Source organism: Euprymna scolopes, chromosome 6 (assembly GCF_053919585.1).
Source record: "Euprymna scolopes isolate OS-2025 chromosome 6, ASM5391958v1, whole genome shotgun sequence".
NCBI lineage: Eukaryota > Metazoa > Mollusca > Cephalopoda > Sepiida > Sepiolidae > Euprymna > Euprymna scolopes.
In genome coordinates, this window is record NC_136487.1 from 86606732 (window position 1) to 86628798 (window position 22067).

A 22067-nucleotide genomic window follows, 5' to 3' on the forward strand; every position below is an offset into this window, starting at 1 on the left:
GTTGAGTGCTGAAAAGGAAGTGGAGGTGATGTGCAGTAAATCAAACAGATCATTTTTCTTCCACCCCTCCCCCTCTTTACTGCCCCTATTATGTTTTTCATGGCAAAGTTGATCCTCTTAAAAATGAATCTAGTCTCCAAGTTTTATGGAATTTATCTCTGATTTATACTTAATAGCTTTCACATCATTGCTGAATTATATATTCCTCTGCCTTTGCTAGTATGTCTCTGTCTGCTTTTCTCTGTATCTATTTCCTTCTCTCTGTCTCCGTCTCTCACTTCTACAATCTACTTTTTCTCCCCTTTATCTCTCTCCCTTTCTTGCATCTCTCTCTCTCTCTCTCTGATCCTTCTCTCTCTTTCTGATCCTTCTCTCTCTCTCTCTCTCTTTCTGATCCTTCTCTCTCTCTCTTTCTGATCCTTCTCTCTCTCTCTCTTTCTGATCCTTCTTTCTCTCTTTCTCCGATCCTTGCCTCGTTTCTCTCTCTCCGATCCTTGCCCCGTTTCTCTCTCTCTCTCTCTCTCTCTCTCTCTCTCTGATCCTTCCCTCGTTTCTCTCTTCGTTCTTTGCCTCGCTCCATGTTCTTTTCGTTCTTTGCACCGCCATCTTTTTTCTCAACTTCTCCATTCATTTACATTTTTCGTCGTACAGTGACGTTTTATAAGTGTTCTCTCTGCAACTTCTAAATGCCATTTTTGTCAATAGTCCACGAAAAGCAAAGAATTCTACAATTCAACATTTTTCTAGTTCACCCACTCGTATGCAAACACCGATACAAACAACAACAACAAAAACTAAACTGAAAATATCTAAAGATTCTCTCAGTTGGATTCGCCCTTTTTTTTACATTAAAAATAGTCTTAAGGGTGATAAAACTTCGACTGTAATATTAATAAAACTTCGACTGTAATATTAATAAAACTTCGACTGTAATATTAATAGACCAGCTTTGAATAAAATGATATATGAAATTAATCATAGATATTTGATTTTTTTTTTTTTTGCCCCCCGACAAAAGGAGGGTGGACCTGTAAATTCACCCTCGTCCGTTCGTCTATCCGCACTTTTTTCAATAACTACGCCTTGGATATATTTTAAATTTTGCACAAACATTAAACATGATATGCGTAAAAAAAAGTAACAGAAACGATTTTGGGCGAAAACTCCACGGTCCCTTTCATGTTAAAATGGCTAAAATTTACAGTTTTGTGCTCATAAAAAAAATGATGAGTTGGATTTTTATCAAACTTTCTGAAAAGTTGTAACTAACTGATTTCTATATAACTTTGCTTGTCTATACTTCGCAATAACTCTTGAGTGTATCCCAGGGGCTTTTTAGAGCTAATAAAAAATTTTGGGACCATTTTACCATATTTGTCCAAATTTTTCTGTGTATGTCTATTTAGCAGTTTTGCATGGTGCTGAACTCAAATTTAAATATGTTAAGACTTTGGGGGCACAATGCCGAACTCAAATTTACATATGTTAAGCCCTAAAACTGCACCGTTTGTTCATTTTCAAAAGGATTTGACGTTCCCTGGGGACTTTGGGGGCTAAATGGGGAAGGGGGCAAATGATGAACCGAGTCATTTTTTATGCCTCATTCACTGTGCATTTACGGAGGACCACGCATGCTTCACTTGTTTTTCTTACTTTTTTTTTTTGGGGGGAGGGTTCCTGTTTCATTTCAGAATGTTAACAATTCAGCTAAATCAGATTATTTATCAAATAAAATTAAGTTGGTCGTAAATTATGTCATGTAATGTTTTTCTATATAATAATATTTTGGTTTCAAATTTTCAGGATTGCATGGCCAAGAAGCAACAACCGACGTAACGGGTATCTTTTTTTTTTACTTTACAAATTTCATAACCTTCAGATTCCCCGTTTTTGTTGCTTAACCACACTTTCGCCTGCATAATACCTGTCATTTATTTCCTTTTATTTATGTACTAACTAGAAAAACTCGCCTGCACTGACTTAAAGATTGTTGTTAAAATCACAAAAATTACATCTCTTACTTTTACCGACGCTATAAATCTTTATCTAATATATAAATCTCACTATGTCTGTGTGTGTGTTTGTCTCCGTTTTTCAAATTGTATCTCCTCCTAGACGGATGATCGTTGGACGGTGTGCAATAGCTCAAAAGATTGCATTTTTGGTGCAGAGTTTTATTAGAGGTATTTACTCGATTAAAATAATTGCTAAGGACGTCAAAAAAGGGTTCAAACTTGACAGCAATGCCACCTTGATGAGCGTCATTCTGCTCATGCGTACATTGAGTAAAAGAAATATATTTATTTACATATTTCACATTCTAAAACCGGTTTTCCCTTTTGTGCAATGGATATCGTGACCGATTAATAGCACAAGTGCTGTGGTTTCGATCTCCATAATTTCTTTTTTTTTTTTTTTACATATTTCGATATTCTAGATTTTTAAATGTTATGTAATAAATACACAAGAACACTTTTATTAAAAAAATACAGAAGAATGTTTTTGATTTACGTAAGGAAAATGTCATATTCAAAATATATATGATATATCGGCTTATTTGTTATATTCCAAAAATCACGTAAACAGATCAAGTAATGGCATTTGTATTGGATTTACTCCTAAACTAATTAACCGATCGTTATGAATATTATGTATATATGTTTATATATTTTTGTCTTGGATTCACTCCTAAACTAATTGACGGATCATTATGAATTTTAAATATGTGTATATGATTATATATTTGTATGTATTGGATTCACTCCTAAACTAATTAACTGATCATTATAAATTTAATGTATTATGTGTATGGATGTCATATTCCAAAAATCACATACAATGATCACTTACTTTTTAATGTATTTATGTGTACAAGAAACTCTATCAAAGTAATAAGGTACTTGTGTACTATAGTACTCATGAAAAAACAAAGAAAATCTTACATGTGACATAGATAAGTTATTAAAACCAAAAATCACGTTTAATTTTCGAGTAGTATGGCTTACATATGAAAAATAAGATGCTTCTTCCCTATAGCACCCAGATAAAAAACAAACAAATTCTTACACCTGGCGTACAGACAATTTAGCACAACAGAAAATTACATAAACGTAGAGTGCTTTCATTTTTAATTAGAAAGAAGATACTTGTACAGTATCCTACTCGAGAAATAAGGTACTTGTAAAGTATAGTACCTATATAAAAAGCAAGGGAAATCTCACCTATGATGTACATAAAAATAATCCAAACCGAAAATTGTAATATATTCGAGTAGTATGATATTTATATAAGAAATAAGGTGCTTCTTTAATATAAAAACAGTCACGTGCGACGTACGGAAAAGTTCGCACAATAGAAAACGATGTTAAATCGAGTAGTTTCATCTATATATCAGAAATAAGCTACTTGTACATTATCCTACCCAAGAAATAAGGTACTTGTGCAGTATAGTACTCATATGAAAAACAAATCGAATCCTACCTGTGACGTGCATAAAAGTCATTAAAACCGAAAATCACGTTATATAATCGAATAGCATGACTTAAATAAGAAATACGGTGCTTCTTCACTATAGCACCCAGATGAAAAAACAAACAAATTCTTACTCTAGACGCACAGAAAAAACAACAGAAAATTACTTAAAAGTATCGAGTTCTTTCATTTTTTAAATCAGAAAAAAAGGTACCTCTACAGTATCCTACCCAGGAAATAAGGGACTTGTACAGTGAAGTATCCATATGAAAAACAAAGAAATTCTTATCTGTAACGTACATAAGTTATCAAAATCAGAAATCATATCATATATTCAAGTAGTATAACATTTATATAAAAAATTCCAGTGCTTCTTCACTATAGCAATCTGATGTAAAAACAAACAAACTCTTACCTATGACATACCGAAAATTTAGCACAACAGAAAATTATGTAAATAATTTTAAATATGTGATATACATTACCCGCCCTAGGTAAGGAATTTTTTCCACATATGTGCTGTAAATTTCCTGTCCTAGGGAAGGTACAATTATTCGACACATATGTTGTATAATACCCGTCCTAGGGTAGGTAAAATATTCTTTTGCTCAAGATGCCAAATGATACATAGACATAAAAACTTCCTTTATTCTAAGAATAACAGGTATGTTTAAAATTTTTCTCATTTTCTTATACGATCCCGAGCAACGCCGGGTGGCCTTGTTAGTTATAAACTAAATGGAGCTGTCCAGCGTTACCCGAAATGAAGTAAAGTCATTCGAGTGTTTGTTTATTTATTTGCGTATTTTAAAACCTTTCCGGAATAAGAAATAAAAACTTTAGTTGTAAGGTACACAGTTCTTATTATACGCTGCAATTTAAAATGAACACCCTTAAATTATTGACGTCATGCCTTCGCATGATGAACCCCTTTACCAAATGTCACGTGACCTTTTTCAACATCAAAATTTTAAAGTGTTCAGATATCAATTTTTTTTTTTTGTCAATGACATTTTCACTGATTTTTTTTTTCTTTTAGTTTTGAATTATAATTTATTTAAATAAATATTTAAAGAGAAGAATGCAACAACATTACTGTTCTATAATAGTAACGAAATTTGTTGCTTGTAGAAAAAAATGGTTTCCATCAGTAATTGACAGCTATTGCAGAAACAGATTTCTTGCCTACAAAAATATTCTGCGCAGGAATAATCGTGTTTTCGAAGAAATTAAGGCGAATTATATTTTTGTTGTTTTTAACGCTAAAGAAAATAATCTAGAATAAGATATTAATACTTTAGAGCAGAAGCTATATATGTCTGAAGTCGAAATTCAACCAAATTGATTTTTATATTATCTGGAATGCGCATTCATATATAGGTTCCTAATAAAAGGTATTGTAACAAGTGCAATGAATTTCGACCCCAAAACACTTCCAAGCAATCCGAAACATACAGCTATGGTAGAAACTGGGAAAATAAGCGATTACACGATTTAAGTTATAGGTTTATATGTTTAGTTTTGTTTCTGAATTTTTTAGATGACGATTAATGATTTAGGTATTTGGATTATTTAGACTATTGTTCTCGTCTTGGGTGTTATTTTCCAATATTTCTGCTGATGTAATCTCCGAAAATCTCCAGGTGTATCTTGTCCACCTGGATTAAATAAAGGGTTCCATTCGAAATTCTGTGCAGATTCCATAGTTCGACAAGAAGAAGGCCGGGGTTACATGTGCCGAAACATTGTGTAAATAACAAGATGAGAACAGTCGGGGGTGAATAATGCAAATATGTTCAGTTTTGTTGCCTTGAGTTTCATTGATAGATTTCAAAATGATTGGAATCGATACAAAGTTTTAGAAACTGTAGAATGTATTTTTTATTTATTTATCTGTTTTTAAATTACGCAAAAATCTCGATCTTGAATGAACTTTGTTGGCTACAGTTAGTTTCTACCATGAAGAGAATCAAAGGTATCGTCAGTAGTGTGGCTTACTTTTTTGTGACCTTTAACTTAAATTTAACAAAATCAAACTAGTTCTAACTTGAACCATGACCAAATTTAGTAACGATCAATCGATGTGAATGTTAAGTTGTACTCAAACGAACATAGCTACAAAATCCACCGAATACATAACCTCCTTTGTGAAGGTAATTAGAAAAGAATCGGCCTCATACAGATTAATATGTCTTGTTTTTTAACTATACCAATTTTAGCTAAATTAAATTGATGACCATGCAAAACGTGATAAGAATTTAGAAGACCGGAGTTAGAGGGGTGAAATTGTGTAGATTTTGAAAGTCAAAAGCAGGAGGTGGAGGGGGTATTAGTGAGATATTGTATTTTTTAAATGTACAATTCTCTCTCTCTCTCTCTCTCTCTCTCTCTATCTCTCTCTCTCTCTCTCTCTCATTTCTGCTTCATTTTATACCCAAGTTAAACAAACAGACCCCCAAAGCAAAGTGATAATCAAACAACTGCCTTCATCACACTAGAGCCCAAAGGCCATCATAGAATCATGGAGGCGGCATTTTACCCACCACATGCTTGGCTCCTATTAATGTCTAATTTATATATTTTTCTTTTTATTAATATACTCCCAAGGCCTGTCGTGTCTTTGCCGCTTTTAAAACCCTGCTGCGTTTTTACTGAGTGAACAAAAATATTATGCCTTTAGTCCTGTTTTTTTTCGTTTTAACTTATTTTGAGGTCGCACGGGCGTATTTGAATAGCATCTTCCATATTTCACAATGTTCCATCGCGTTCTTTAGTTCAAGTTAATAAACCAGTGTCATTTTAACTGGTCCACATATGTAACAGCTACCTCTTTTTTCTTTTTTGCCTCTTTTGATTCCCACATCAGTAATTGACACACCAACTCTTGCTTTCTAGTCCTCCTCCACATATACCAAATACCTTTTGGCTTTGACAATGCTGTTATTTCATTCAGTTCTCTATATAAATCGTTCTTTATGCTATAATTCTACACAACACCTGCGACTGCTTTGAACATTTCGTTACAGGTATTAACTATCTCTTCACATTTCATTTCTTTTTATTGTTTTATTTAATTATTTGACATTTTAACTTTTTTTTTCTAAATGGTTTGTTTCTATAAAATGTTTTATTTTGACTCTGAATGTTTAAATGAAATTGGAACACATTACCACACGACTGCTTCCCTACATACTACTATGTGGTTTTGACCTCTTGCCGTTTTTTGTTTTTTGTTTTTTTTACAAGAGACGTCGCTGGTCTTTCTAAACTATATCGTTATTTTTATGGCCGGTGCTCAACCGAACTCTAATATATTATTCTCACCGATAAAACATTCGCATCAAGAATTCTCCTCACTGCAATCATTGCAAAGGACTTTTCTTTTCGCGTACACCTAAAGTCAAACGGAATTTTCTTGAACAGAGTTTCTTTCTAAGAACTTCGCATTTGTGAAACCTGTTACCACTTATTATTAATCAACTTACCACGTTTTTAAAGATGATTTATTCGGCTGTGTTCGTCCTATTGGGCGACAGACGAGGGGAATAAAGATTTTTAAAAAAAAATAGAGAGAGACGTTTAATTAGAAGCGCATATCTTAATTACTTTTAACGCCCCTGCAGTGTTTTAACAATAGAACCGCCCGGTCTGAATGCAACTTCATTCTCCAGAAATCGTGTGACGTAACTTTTACTAAAGTTGTTGTTTCCGTGCAGAGCTCATTTCTCCAAAAGGTCACCGACCTGTACCCTGCTAATCCCTTTGTCTATAAAACATTGTTTATGACTGACCTTGTTAAATTCTTTTGAATATTTTTCAACCAAATAAGCACTAACTGGTGTAAGCACCAATATCTAATACTCAAAAATAAATGTGTATTTCGAAATGCGACCTGGAGGGGTAAACATTTTTGGAACAACTTTAAAGAAAATACCAAGCAGCGATTTTTTTACTCGTGCCAATAATAACTAGATATGGCTATATGAAAATTCCACGGCGATTTTAGTTAATATGCATGAACTGTTAACAATAATATTCCTCCTGAAATAACAAATGTCTCTAGGGGTAAGTACTTCTCAGAAAAGAAAATGAGTCTTATTTTCTTCCTTAAAAAACAATTGTCATTGTCGGGTATTTAGTAGAGAAGACAACAACGAAAAAAATGGCAAAAACTTCAAATACATAACAAATAAATGTTACCAAAAGCAAGATAAGTGGCGCTTCTACATACCTGGATAAGTTTTGTGTATTTTAACGGAATTTTAAGCGTTTATTCAGTTCGGAAGACAAGTAGTGTCGAGTAGGTAAGTTAAAGGGGCAATAAAGATGGCCGACGAAAGCATGCTGTCTTCAGAGCGTCGATAATGGTTCAAAATTCGAAAAATTAACTAAATACTGATAGAGACCCACCATATAAATGTTACGAAATGTAACAGAAAAACTTATATGGTGGATTTCCATCAGTATTTTAATTTTTTCAACTTTCGAACCATTATCGACGCTCTGAAGACAGCATGCTTTCGTCGGCCATCTTCATTGCCAGTTTAACTTACCTACTCGACACTACTTGTCTTTCGAACTGAATAAACGCTTAAACTTCCGTTAGAATACAAAACTTATTAAGCTATGTAGAAGAGTCCATTTATCTTGCCTTTGGTAACATTTATTTGTTATGTATTCGAATTTTTCCCTTTTTTTTTTTCATTGTTGTCTTCTCTGTTAAATACCCGATTTCTTTGACATGGCAAGCAATAAATATTCTGTATTCTTGCAGTTAAAATAATTTCCAGTTATATATTCTTCAAAATAATCAAACGAATGTTACTTATTGAAAAGTAGTTCTTTTTAAATGTTACTGTTTTAGTCGATCGGGTGACATAATTTCATTTTGGAAAAATCCATTTCATTTTCTTACCTTAACAACATCTGATTAATCACCGATCACCATATTTACTGATCGAACGATCTCATTTTAAAAAGGTGTTAAAAAATAACTACGACAAAACCCGACAAAAGGAGGGTGCACCTGTAAATTCACTCTTGTCCGTTCGCCTGTCCACACTTTTCTCAATAACTACGCCTTGGAATTTTTTGAAATTCTGCACAAACATTAAATATAATATGAGTAAAAAAAAAAAGTAACAGAACGGATTTTCTGGGGAAACTCCGGTTACCCCACCCCCAGGGGTCCCTTTCGAGTTAAAATGGCTAAACTTCACACTTTTGTGTTTAAATTAAAAAAAAATTGATGCCTTGGATCTTTTATAAAACTTTCTGAAAAGTTGTAACTAACTGATTTCTATAAAATTTTGTTTGTCTATACTTCGCGATAACTCTTGGGTGTGCCCCAGGAAATCTTTTAGAGCTAAAAAAAAAAAAAAAAATACTCCATTTTTGGGACTATTTTACCATGTTTGTCCAAATTTTTCTGTGTATGTCTATTTAGCAGTTTTGTATGGTGCTGCACTCAAATTTAAATATGTTAAGGCCTTGGGGATTTGGGGGACTAAATGGGGGTTGATGGACTTAGTCATATTTTTTTTTTTTTTTTTTTGCATGGTGCAGAACTCAAATTTACATGTATTAAGGCCAAAAGCTGCGCCGTTTGTTCATTTTCACTAGGATTTGACGTTCGCTGGGGACTTTGGGGGCTAAATAAGGGGGGTTGAACTTAGTCATTTTTTATGCCTCGTTCACGGTGCACTTACGAGGGGCCATGCATGCTTCACTTGTTTCTTTTTTTTATGAAAATGTGTGAAAATAATTTGGTAGTTTTTCTTTTTGTCTAGAAAATAATTAAAAGAATGAGGTTTTGGAGAACCAGATTCACTAAAAAGCAAAACTAATTAGCAAAACAGTATAAAACACGTTCAAGTCATTTTTTTTTTATTTTGGTCCGCATATATATATATATATATATATATATATATATATATATATATATATATATATAAGAGAGAGAGAGAGATAATAATGCTGCAGTATGTATAAGTTATTAATGAAGAGATATTATAAGGTTGATTCCTTGCGTCTCTCCAAACCAGTCCACCGCCCCGGGTCTACTCCAGCTGATAATGTCTTTAACAGCCACACGAATTAACGCTGGTCTGTTCAGAAAACGTATAAAAGAAGGCGATGGAGTGGGGCTAGATGTTTTCTTTTGGGCTTTATTTCAACAGGTGCCGTTTTATGAGACCTAAGATATTTGCGCTAACAACAACAACAAACCATACTTATCTCCCTTGTATAATCCTCTCCTCTTTTCGTCTATAAACAGCCATTTCGTATTTAGTGTCAAATAACACCAACTTTCTGACTTTCCTCTCTCCGCTGGGATATTTTCTTAGACCTTTCATATGCTCCTGCTGCAGGCCGTACATCTAAGAAATAACATCACAATTGTTTTTTAACAAGACACCCACTTAAAAAGATGGGGTGGATTGAAAAACAGGATTTCCTTTAGAGAAAGTATCTCGAATTGGCATGGAAACTGTTTGTTTATATATAAATTTTACATGAAAAGCGAAATATGTACATTGATTTTAGACTATATGCATATATACTAGCAGTTCCGCCCGGCTTTGCTCGGGCCCTGTGTACTGTTTATAAGGTTATGTGCAGATGTATATATTAAAAAGTGTGAATATGTAAAGTAATGCCTTTCTGTATAATAGTCTTCTTTAACTAACATAGAGAAGACACAGACATTTCCACTTTTATATATATATATATAGAGAGAGAGAGAGATTGATGCAATATATAATAATGATTTAAAAAGTATTTAAAAAAAAAAAAAACTTATGCACCACCACTGAGAATCGAAACCAAAACGGTCAACTCACGATTTATTTTGCCTCTGCCGTCAATGACTGGGCTATGAAAACATGTTTACTGCAAGGCTAAAAATTAAAACATGAACCAATGGCTACTACGTTATGCATTCGTAATGCCGGCGTTCGACCTTCACCTGGCAAATTTCATTTTTTTCTTTTTTGTAATCTTCACACTTTTGCACCGATTTTTCCGGGCTAAAACCCAAATATAAAGTTTTGCATTGATTATATATATATGAAGTTTCATGTTTGTAGACCAAAAACTCTAGGAGGAGTTTGGTAGGCAAAATTTGTAAAACAAAAATATATACTTATACATAAATATATATAGAAACAATTTTGTGTTTACTATAAACTTTTTACGCAAATATTATGCAAGTATAAATCATGTAGAATATCTGCATGAATATAATTATACGTAATAGTTAACTAAAGATGATCATCCCATAAGAAAACCGAAGTAACTAATAGGGAATTAATTAAAATGAATGTTTAAAAGAATATGCAAATAAGCTAGATCTTTTGCTAGTGAATGCAATTCCACAACCTATATAAAAACCCGGTCGTAAGTTATGCTTGAATACGATATTTTAATTCCTGTAAATTACGCATTTATTATTATAGAGATTTCTCTATCGATTATTATATTGGACCTAATTTATAGTAGTGAGATAAAAACGAAAAGTTTATATACAGGATTTGAGGGTCATCAACTAAAATCGAAACTCAAACATACAACTCTCTATCCTCATTCCTTAGCCTCTGAGACGCGCGAGCATATATATATATATATATATATATATATATATATAAAATCACCTGTATTTTATTTATTTATTTATTTTTAAGATGAAATCGCTCGATCGTCGAAGAAAAGATTTAAGCAAGGGCGCACAGTCCACAAAGTTTTGGGAAGTGAAAACAATTACCATAGATTAATAAATATTGAAAAACCCATGTTATGTATGTTTTTAAATTTCAAGTTATTCTCAGGCAAAGTCTTTTTTTTATTTAAGGTGTGACAGATTTGAATGACGTTAGATCTGGCATCGTGCTAAACTCGTTCCTATCAAAGACTAGGTGCTGTATTCACACTTGGTTCTAATTTAATTTTTTCAGCTTTTGATGGTCCGTAAATACTGTAAAAGCGATAAGACAGACCACAATCAGAATCTTATCTAAATCCCGGGCTTATGCATTCTCGATGGTCATCAGAGCGTGAAGATCACATTCCTGTGCTTTCCGTGGCATTTCCTGCCTTTCGTGCCAATATGAAGGGACGTGCCAGATGTGCGAACTTGTTTTTGTGGAATAACGCTATTTCGTGCAATTTTTTTTTTGTTTGTTTTTTTATCTATTGCCCATCCCTATCAAAATCAAAGATGTAAAGCTATATTTCTGCTAAGCGATTAGCAAATAGGGGTGACAAGATATCCCAAACAAAAATATGCAACACTGGCGCTCAAAATATTGCCAATATTGTTGCCACATCTGAGCTGGTGCACCAATCACTAGTCTCTCTCTCTCTCTCTTTCTCTCTCTCTCTCTCTCTCTCTCTCTCTCTCTCTCTCTCAGAAATTATCCAAAGACAGCCTTTAATCTAATCGGCCCTCACACTGTCTACCAATCTCTAGCCCCCGTCCCATCGCCGCAGTGTTGCATACCTGTGATTGTTTTATAATTGCTACAATGGAATGTTATCTGACGAACTTGCACTTGTGCATCCTCAACGGAAATACCCCCAACCAACCCAACAATCAGCAAAATTCCACCTCTTCATGTCGAGGTCCTCAGATGTCAGAAAACTTTCTATTCTAATAGTTTGTTTGTTTTCTCGAACGATTTGTCTTTGAAATTTTCCCCTTTTCCCTGTTTTCTCGACAGTACTAACATGCAAAAATTGAGATGTAGTCTGAACAAATATCTCACCGCATGCCCCTTCACACGCACTTAGGGTACCTTTATAAATCTGACCACTAATTCATAGTAGCCCCTTATGTGTCATTGTGCCTTGTTTGGGGTGAATATAACTAAAAAGAAAAAATGATTTCCAAAAGGTAGTTTGCTTTAAGCATTGCGGTTAAATAAGTATATGCGCATCTATTAGGCTGCAAGCAATGCGGAAAAACGTGCAGATGAACAAAAATAAAGACAAGATGTGTGCTATTTTCTTCAAAAATTTCTTTTTTTTTTTTCTTCTTTTTTTTTCAGTAAATCATTTATATACTGCTAATAAAATACGGGAAGGTGAACATATTTTGATAATTCGGAAGTAAATCTCTCCCACAAAAATATCCAGAAATATCGAACTGTTTTCCACCGTCCCGGATTTTAATTAACAGTAATTTCAAGATTTACTGAAACAAGTAAAATACTGTCTTGAAATAAATAGATAAGTTTTTTGCCGAAAATATCACATACATTGTTTTCAATTTATTTTTGTTTGTCTTTTTTCACCGTTCAAGTATTTACCGCATCGCATACACCCTTATTAAATACATATATACTTCATATTTGTTTTTTTGTTTTCAAATTTTAAGTATGCATAAGCGTATGTAAATGATATAAGAACCGTTTGATTTGTTCGTTTTACGGCATATCAACTTTTTGGAAGTAATTTAATCTGTTGATAAGGTTACTGAATAAATGGTTGGTTCGTTCTACCGTCCGATATATTTCAATCCTCTCCCTGCATAAGAGTCTAAGTCCCAAGATGAAATACTGCCTCGACACGATAATTGTATAAAAATTGTAAAATAACAAATAAATATGACATTTTTTTTAACTGGAAATAAAAAGAATGATAAAGCTTATTCTAACTTTATTACAACATCTACTATGTTACAAATTGTCAATTGCTTAATGTTACTCATTTTTTGCCAACTATATATGTTTTCCTTCCCATCCGTTTATACGCGAGTGCTTTATTTTGTAGGAGGGGTGCGTATTTTTGTTTTTGTTTGCTTGCGTGGATAGCATGCAAAATTGTCAGCCATTTGCAATTTGTTCCAATCAATCTGAATCACATCCTTTTTTAGACTGTTTTCCTTTGATTCTCAGCTTGTTGCAATTTCCTCTGTTCCTGTCGTAAAATGTGTCTCATGTTGGAAATATTTCATTCAGTGTAGAATAAAGAGTTTTTCATTGACACTTGTTAGGAATTGTTTTAAGTATTCTGCGAATTCCGACACCTCATGCTTCTTTCATTTTATCTGCAAACGCCAATTGCTACCCCACTTTGATTTATTATTGTTCGTTTTCCCTTTTTTCTCTCTCTCTCTCTCTCTCTCTCTCTCTCTACCTCTCTCTCTCTACCTCTCTCTTTCCCCTTCTCTCTTTCTGCATATTTATTCATCTCTCTCTCTCTCTCTCTCTCTCTCTCTCTCTCTCTCTCTCTCTCTCTCTCTCTCTCTCTGTCCTTCCCTCTCTTTCTCTTTCAGCTTCTCTGTGTGCATATATCCATTTCCTTCACAAATAACTTGAGTCCACGCTTCATCTTTTCTCCTCCCTACTTTATCTAAGAATCTCTACCCTCGGTCTTACCTTATTCTAGGGAAAAAAGAAAGAAATACATATCAAATAACATGCAGGTGAAAAACTTTTTTCTCCCTCTCTCTCTCTCCGCCTATTCCATTAATTTATTATCCCTTCTCAAAAAAAAAAAAAAAAAAAAAAAATTGACGCCCCTCTCCAGGTTCGTCATTACAAATATTTTCACTTTATCATGAGTCAATTGCTTTATTGTTCGACTCTGATTTCAATTCCGTTACGAATTGTTTGATTGCTTTTGTAATCGCTAAAAAGGATTGAGCAGGATGACTCCTCCAAACGGAGTTCGAGTTAATTTTATTTTACAATTGAAATCGGTGAAGAATTTCGCTTATTTCACCAGACGAAGATGTCGGTAACAACAAGCGTCTTGTCTTAATATTTGTCACAGATCATTTGTGTTTTCTCTATTTACAGTAAAAGAAATGGTGTCTTCAGATCCGGACTTCCCATCCACGGTCATTACGAATCTACTACCCCCGGGCTTCTTTCTCTGTCACGTTAGAACGAATTCGCTGCATTCAGGTTTCTCCCTGCAGAGCGAATCTGCTACATCCGAGATTCTCTACCATGATATATATATATATATATATATATATATATATATATATATATATATATATATATAGCGAGAGAGAGAGTTAATGTAATTTTTCGAAGACGTGTAATAGATTTTTTTCTTAATATTTTGGTTAAAAAATAAAAAGTGCACTTTTAAAAATAAATGCAAAACAAATACTCTCGGGCAACACTGGAACGGGAGATGCTAGTACTTACTATTCATATTTACTGTTATTTATCATTATTATGTTCTTTTCTTGGGCGACCTATCATTAGCGTCCCGGGTATAAGTGTCCTAGATCTAAAGTGTACCGATAATGTCTGTTTTGTTGAGGTTTTGAACCCACCTTAGGACAGAACAGTGACACCCCGACCAAAAATAAAAAGTTCATACTAACCACCAATGTTTTTCTAAGGAAACTTATTCTTATGTATTACGATTAAAATTTACAATACATGTTATACCGATGTCAAAAAAGTATATGCAAAAACAATTTAAAACGATTCCATACCAAATTATCAAGCAATAAAATTTATATTTTCATCAAAATAAAGAGTACGTGCAAACATGATTTGAACATATTCCATGTCAAGTACAAATGAAAAGATGCACTAGAGACCTGGGACAATAATGACCAAGACCTTTTTTTCCGCTTCCGTCTCCATTGACGGTCACACTACATGCCAGTACTCTATGCATGTTCTCCAGTATTCGCTATCACAAATCAATACACCATTTCTGAAGAGAGTAACCATTCAACACAAGCCATATCGAACCGTGGTAGGAGAATAATTCACCCACTTAATATTTTCTATTCTGATTCTCCCAGTTAGGATAGGAGCAAATATTTCATAGTTTTAAAGAAAATGATAATCAGCTTTAGAAAGTTTTAGGATTAAGTTAAAATTGAACTTTCATTTATTGAGGTCGTGTTTTCTGCGTTCTTTTTTACGGTTATTGTAAAAGCGGCACGGTAGTATTTAAAAAAAAAAAAAAAAAAAAAAGAAAGAAAAACTGGTATATGAACCGAAAGTGGGGAACTTTGGTGTCTCCAGTCATTTGAACATCTCGGTTCATATCTAATTAAGTTCAAATGACAAAACTAATTTTGGTTTCAATGTTTTATTTGTAAATTCTTACAAAAATGAAGTCTTTATACAAGAACATACTTTTAAAGTTTTCATTAAAATATATATGGTTGGTTGGTTGCTTTTGTTTTACGGCATATCAACACTTTTCAGGTTATTTAATGCCGAATTCAGTGAGTTTTGAAGAAACATTTTTTAATAGAATGTTTTTTTAGGTCTGTTTCTATTTAACCCATAGTTCTGACCCTAACAGGTACTACCACTCTGGGTCAGAGTGGACCTGGGAGCAATGGCAATTAAAGGGTGGCTCCACACTCACCAAAGCCTGCAAGCTGGGGCCTCACCATCGGATATAGTTTAAGGTCATATCCAAGACCATAATATATGGTAGATTAATAAATCTTATATATTGCCGCATTAAATGACCCGGAAAGAGCGAACATGCTATAAAACAAAACCATCAAACATTAATATTTAAAGATATTTTTTTTTAAAAACTTGAAGCATAAAAACTTTTTTTCCTCAAAATTACTGTATTCGGCATTAAGTAATCCGAGAATGGTTGATATGCCGTAAAACGAAACGATTAAATTCTTCGTCTCTCCCTAAATATTTAGGCAGATGTAAAGAAAGTGAGGCTGATAAAAATGCATTTCTTTCTTCAAAATTCTGATAACGACGACGAGATGCCCATCTGTTGCGAATGGCCAACAGCTGTAAACAATGTTGGAAACTGGTGGAGGCGGAGGGAGAAGCAGGATGTAAAACCTAAAAATAAGAGAGGGGGACATAACAGCCGAAAAGAGATGTTTGGTGTCTCAAGGCATTTGAACATCAGTTCATATCTGATTCGTTTCAAATGACATAAAGGATTTTGATCGCGACATAGATAATGACATGTGCGCCCAATACAGCGTGAGGGGCGCGTATTTGACACGCAAGCATATATATATATATATATATATATATATATATATATATATATATATATATATATATATATTAGTCACCCAATATTGACAATTTTTATACCTACAAACACGAGTGTTTCATGCTTCTGCAATCATCAATGTAAGAAGTAATAATTACTGCTGGCCAGGAGATTCGAATCCAGTCAACAAAGCCACTCTTGGTTCGCAGATCAGCATCTTTCCTCCAAGCCAACGGTAACTAACACGTGAATAGAAAGAAATTAAGTAAATTAAGAAATTGACGTCATGTCAAAGCGACGGGCGTTCAGAATAGGCAGTAAACAGTATTCAACGATATATATATATATATATATATATATATATATACTAGCTTCATCCGTTCTTGCGTATGAAGCTGAACATTTGGTTGGTTGAATGTCCGTCATGGAACTACTACTAAAATATTTGAAGTTAAAATAGTTACAGATCAGAATTTTGTAAGGAAGTGCCATCGTGGAAACACCGGTCGGGGCATGGTGGCTAAGCCTCCTCTCTCTCTCTCTCAAATAACTTTTAAATAAATATGAAATATTTCTTTAGTGTAATAAAATATCTATAAAGAGGGGGGGTACGAATTATGTAATACCTAGAAGCATTATGCATCTTTTCCTTTCTCCTCTTTCTTCCTCTTTTATATTCCATCTCCTTTTTTTTATCTTTTCCTCTACTCTGCCTTCTCCCTTTCTCCTTCTCTCTTTACCTCTTACCCATTTTCTCTCTCCTCCGTTTTTCTGCTTACCGTCCTCACCCATTCTTTGCCCAAAACTGAAGCAAGATTTCTGTGGCAAAAAATATTCAACAGCATTCATTTAAAAAACAAACAATAAAACACCTATCTGATTTCTACGGATTAGAAAATCTCGAAGACCCTCTCCACTCCCACCCGACCCATTACTGGCAATTCTTGTTTCCAGTTTGATATATTTATTCCCTTCCCTGTCACATCTGCCCTTCCCCTTCGGACACTTATCAGATCAAGGGGAAGGTGTGCGGGTTCCACTTTGTTTGACACCTGAGAGACAGATTGGCCTGAACTGATGACTCAATCAACGATAAGCAAAAGGGCTGAAATTGCAAATGGATTCTCCTTCATTTGCAGACTTTTGACGATTGCGATTATCAAATAAATACGCCATTGGGGGGGGGGGGAATTAAGTAAATATTTGTTCTTAATGAGTTAAAACGTCATTTGGATGAACCAGAATTTTTTTGCAGTTCAAATTTTCTCTTCTCACTCCCTTTCTCTTCTTTCTAATCGTTGAATGTTTGAGTTACAGGAAAAGAAAAATTATTTCCAGATCGCCAAGTTGGCCACGTCGAAGCACATGTAACAAAAATCCGTCATGTTCCCTTTTCGGCGTTATCGCAAACATTCTTTCTTCAACTGACACCAGATTGTACAGTACATTGTACTGAGGTTGAGCCGACAAGAATAGAAATCGTCCCTAACAGACGAAATGCTGGATTTTTTTTATGTATATTGTCAAACGCGACCGCGTCTCAATTTGCACAAGACGTTTTTTGTCTTGTGTCGGTCAGATTTTGAGTTTAAGACTTTTTCTTTTCTTCAGCGAATGACACCCGCGCTAATCATGCACACTACAATTTTGCCTACATTCTCTCCCTCCCTTGATCTTCTCTTCCTCTCCCTTGATCTTCTCTTCCTCTCCTCCCTCCCTCTCTTTTATCTCTCTTCTTCATTCTCTTCTCTCTCTCCCTCTCTCTTTTCTTTCTCTTTTCTCTCTCCCCCTCTCTCTTTTCTCTCTCCCACTCTCTCTCTCTCTTTTCTCTCTCCCACTCTCTCTCTCTCTTTTCTCTCTCCCACTCTCTCTCTCTCTTTTCTCTCTCCCACTCTCTCTCTCTCTTTTCTCTCTCCCACTCTCTCTCTCTCTTTTCTCTCTCCCACTCTCTCTCTCTCTCTTTTCTCTCTCCCACTCTCTCTCTCTCTCTCTTTTCTCTCTCCCACTCTCTCTCTCTCTTTTCTCTCTCCCACTCTCTCTCTCTCTTTTCTCTCTCCCACTCTCTCTCTCTTTTCTCTCTCCCACTCTCTCTCTCTCTTTTCTCTCTCCCACTCTCTCTCTTTTCTCTCTCCCACTCTCTCTCTTTTCTTCCGACTCTCTCTCGTTTATCTTTCTCCATCTTACTTGTTTCTATTCTTTCTGTTTATTTCTTCGTATTGCCCCTCGCTCTCTCTTTAACACTACTTTAGCCCCTCATCATATGTTCTCATTTGTGACCGTATTTTCTCATTACAAAAATAGATCCGCATCTTGATCTTTTGTAGGAACTTTTTTTTACTCAATCCTATTAAAAGAGAAAAAAAAGAATCCATTATTCGTTCCTTATGGTCATTATTAATTGGATTTCAGTAAATCTCCATTTAATAAAGATGGTAACCAAGAAGGAGTGAGGAGGGGGAGGAAAAGACAAACACATAAAACTGAAACCAGGCGGAGTTGATTTTCACCGATCAGAGAATCTCTAGAGTTAATGAAATTCTGATGAATTCAATTTTGCGAAAGATACACTCCCTCCCCTCTAAAAAAAACTTCTCCCATTGAAGAAATCCTTCATTATTGATAAAGTGTAAATATATACGAAGGGCGTGGTGAAAGGTTGACAAATAAACACGGAACATACGAAGAGGAAAATATTCGAATCAGATGTAAAAGAGAATAGAAACTTTAACATAGTCCGAAGAGGCGCAGGTCTCGTCCGGGCGTGAGATTAGGGTTTGCAATGATCTAGCTTAGATTTCCGTAAGGGTGGAGTGAGGAGGGGGTGTATTACTTGTTCTTTTTTATGTTAAAACTAGACGAATATCCATCTCAGGGTCGATAAACAATAACTTTGCGTCAATTTTATGTCCCTTTGGTATGGTTCTTGTATTTTACGGCATATCAACCCTTTTCAGGTTATTTAATGCAGAATCCAGTAATTTTGAGAACATGTTTTTTTGTTTCGATTTTTTTTTATTAGTATTCAAATAGTTATTCATGGCCTTTGATTTGATTTTTTTATTATTATTATTATTTGTAGAGGAAAATTGTTTTTGTTTTTTAACTTTGCAGAACGTGATTGAGTTTTGGGAAAGGTAAAATTAATAACATTGTTTTATACGTTTTATATTAGGAAAGAGGTATCTTCAGACAACCTGATCTGATAGCACCAGATATGTCCCTTTTACGTAGATTAAAATCAAGATATAACGATACTAAACCTTATATATGGAATCCGTATTTTAATTTGGATCAAAATCTATTGGCTTCCTTTGATTCAAGAGTATTCAAAACTTAAGTGTCCTTTACGCACACGCACATATATATATATATATATATATATATATATATATTTCTTTTTAAATAAATACAAAACAGTTTTTAATATGAATATCAATACACAAAAAAAAAAATTCATAGTATAGATTTTAACAATAGACATCAAATGATAACACATTTCTCCTTTTCAGTTTCTTCAGAGTACTTTAAGGATTTCATGAGGACATAATATAATTTGCAAGTTTAATATTTCAGATTTGCATTAAATTTATTATAGGGAATTTATTATAAGTCATACTTCCCTAATGTAGTTTTTAAAAATTCAAGACCTTTGCTAATATGAAACTTTAAAAATAATCACCAAAAATAAAATAACAGAAATTCATAGTATTTTACTTAATTGGTGTCTAATGACTATGGAATAAATTTAATGCAAATCTGAAATATTCTGTTTCTTTTTATATCTAAAGATATTTATTCTATTTCTAATATATCTCAAGCAGTTCTCCATATTTGTCTATAAAAATATTTATTTTTTAATTCACGGTCTGATCGGAACTAATATTGCACTGATTATTCTATTGAATGAAATTTCATTGTTTGCTTATATGATGATGTTTTCAATTACCGTGGAATTTCCACGGGTTCTGCTAGTAAAATATTGATTTTAAATTCTAATAATTATTTTTCTTGCAGTGACGACGGTGGCAGGTGCAGAATGGCTGTGCTTCTCGAAAGACATGTCCGTACCACTCGGTTCGAATGCGACGATATGCTGTCAAGTAACAGGCAACAAACCGACGATTTTGATAAGGAAAAACGAGGCTATTCTGAATGGCGAGCAGAAAATGTCCTGGAATGCCGACAAAGAAAGGCGCTACAAAATCCTCGAAATGGGTAAACTGTTGATCACAGATGTGCAAGAATCCGACGACGGACAATACGGATGTACCTCAGAAATAAGCAGCAAGAGATTCACCATAACTGTACAATGTAATTATATCTATTTCTCTTAGTCTGTATGTTTGTTTGTCTGTCCGTTCTACTTTTTCTCGGAAACTACAGAGTCGATCTGGCTGAAATGTTGTATGGAGATTTGTTTTAAGGTTCTGCGAAGTAAGTATAATGGTATTAGTTCGATGCATAGTTATTAGAGATTGGCAAAAATTAATATTTAAGGCAAAAATTAATATTTAAGGCAAAAATGAGCACAAATTTTACCATATTCAATCATCAATTTAGCATAAAGTAAAGTCAACAGTCTATAACTTTTGCTAGTTCGGGCTAATACGTCTCCCCCTGTTTGTCTCTCCCCCTTTCACTCTCTCTCTCTCTCTCTCTCTCTCTCTCTCTCTCTCTCTCTCATATATATATATATACACTAGCATGCCCGGGTGTTTGGAGGTGTATGTTGAGCAAAAAAAAAAAAAGCGTTCAATTTTTTTTAACTTTGACCCCTTAACATTGTTTTAGGCTCAAATCAAGTTATTAAGGTAGATCCATGTTCAAGGAACCTATATCTAAAATTTCAAGTGTTTAGACACAAAATTGGCGGAGGAGTTTGGTAGAGTTCTCAAAAGTCAAATCGTTGAACTTTGACCCTTAACAGCCAAATTTCTGGGCGAAAACCGATCACAAAGAGTTTCCCAAATCTCCATACCCTGTATATCAAATTTCGAGTTTGTAGACTAAAAATTGAGTTATTGCGTAGGGAAATGTACACACACACACACACACACACACACACACACACACACACACACACACACACAGACACGTTCACTTGTATAGATATAAAGATATATATATCTATGAAAGTGTCTGTCTGTCTGCCTGTGTACATTTCCCTACACAATAACTCAGTCAATTTTCAGTCTACAAACTCGCAATTTGATATACAGGATATGGACATTTGGTAAAGTCTTTGTAATCTGTTTTCGGCCAGAAATTTGGCTGTTAAGGGGGCAAAGTTCAACGATTCTACCTTTGAGGACTCTACCAATCTCCTCCGACAATTTTGGGTATAAACAATTGAAATTTTAGATATAGGTTCCTTGGACATGGATCTAACTTAATGATTTGAGCCCAAAACAATAAATCTTAAGGGATAATAATAGTATTCAAAGTTAAAAAAAAAAAAAAATACCTCGGCGGTCTCTACCAAATTACTCAGACAATTTCTGATCTAAACATTTGAAATTTTACATAAAGAGTATTCAGAGATAGGACAAGCTTTTTACTCGGTTTAGGTCAAAAATTTGAGCTACTAATATATAAATGTATGTTTGCATGTATGTCTAAAACTTTCGACAGAG

General features: G+C 34.1%; 1 protein-coding gene across 7 annotated transcripts in view; it reads left to right on the forward strand.

Moving 5' to 3' along the window:
• LOC145277762 (hemicentin-1-like) overlaps positions 1-22067 on the forward strand; it is a 508122-nt gene that overhangs the window by 208499 nt on the left and 277556 nt on the right. For 5 of the 7 annotated variants that reach the window (XM_080129486.1, XM_080129488.1, XM_080129489.1 and 2 more), the window contains exons 2-3: positions 1804-1839; positions 20449-20745. In XM_080129486.1, coding sequence (XP_079985612.1) covers positions 1804-1839; positions 20449-20745 — 333 coding nt within the window. The remainder of the gene's footprint in view (positions 1-1803; positions 1840-20448; positions 20746-22067) is intronic. The other 2 variants (XM_080129487.1, XM_080129491.1) reach the window with 1 other exon arrangement.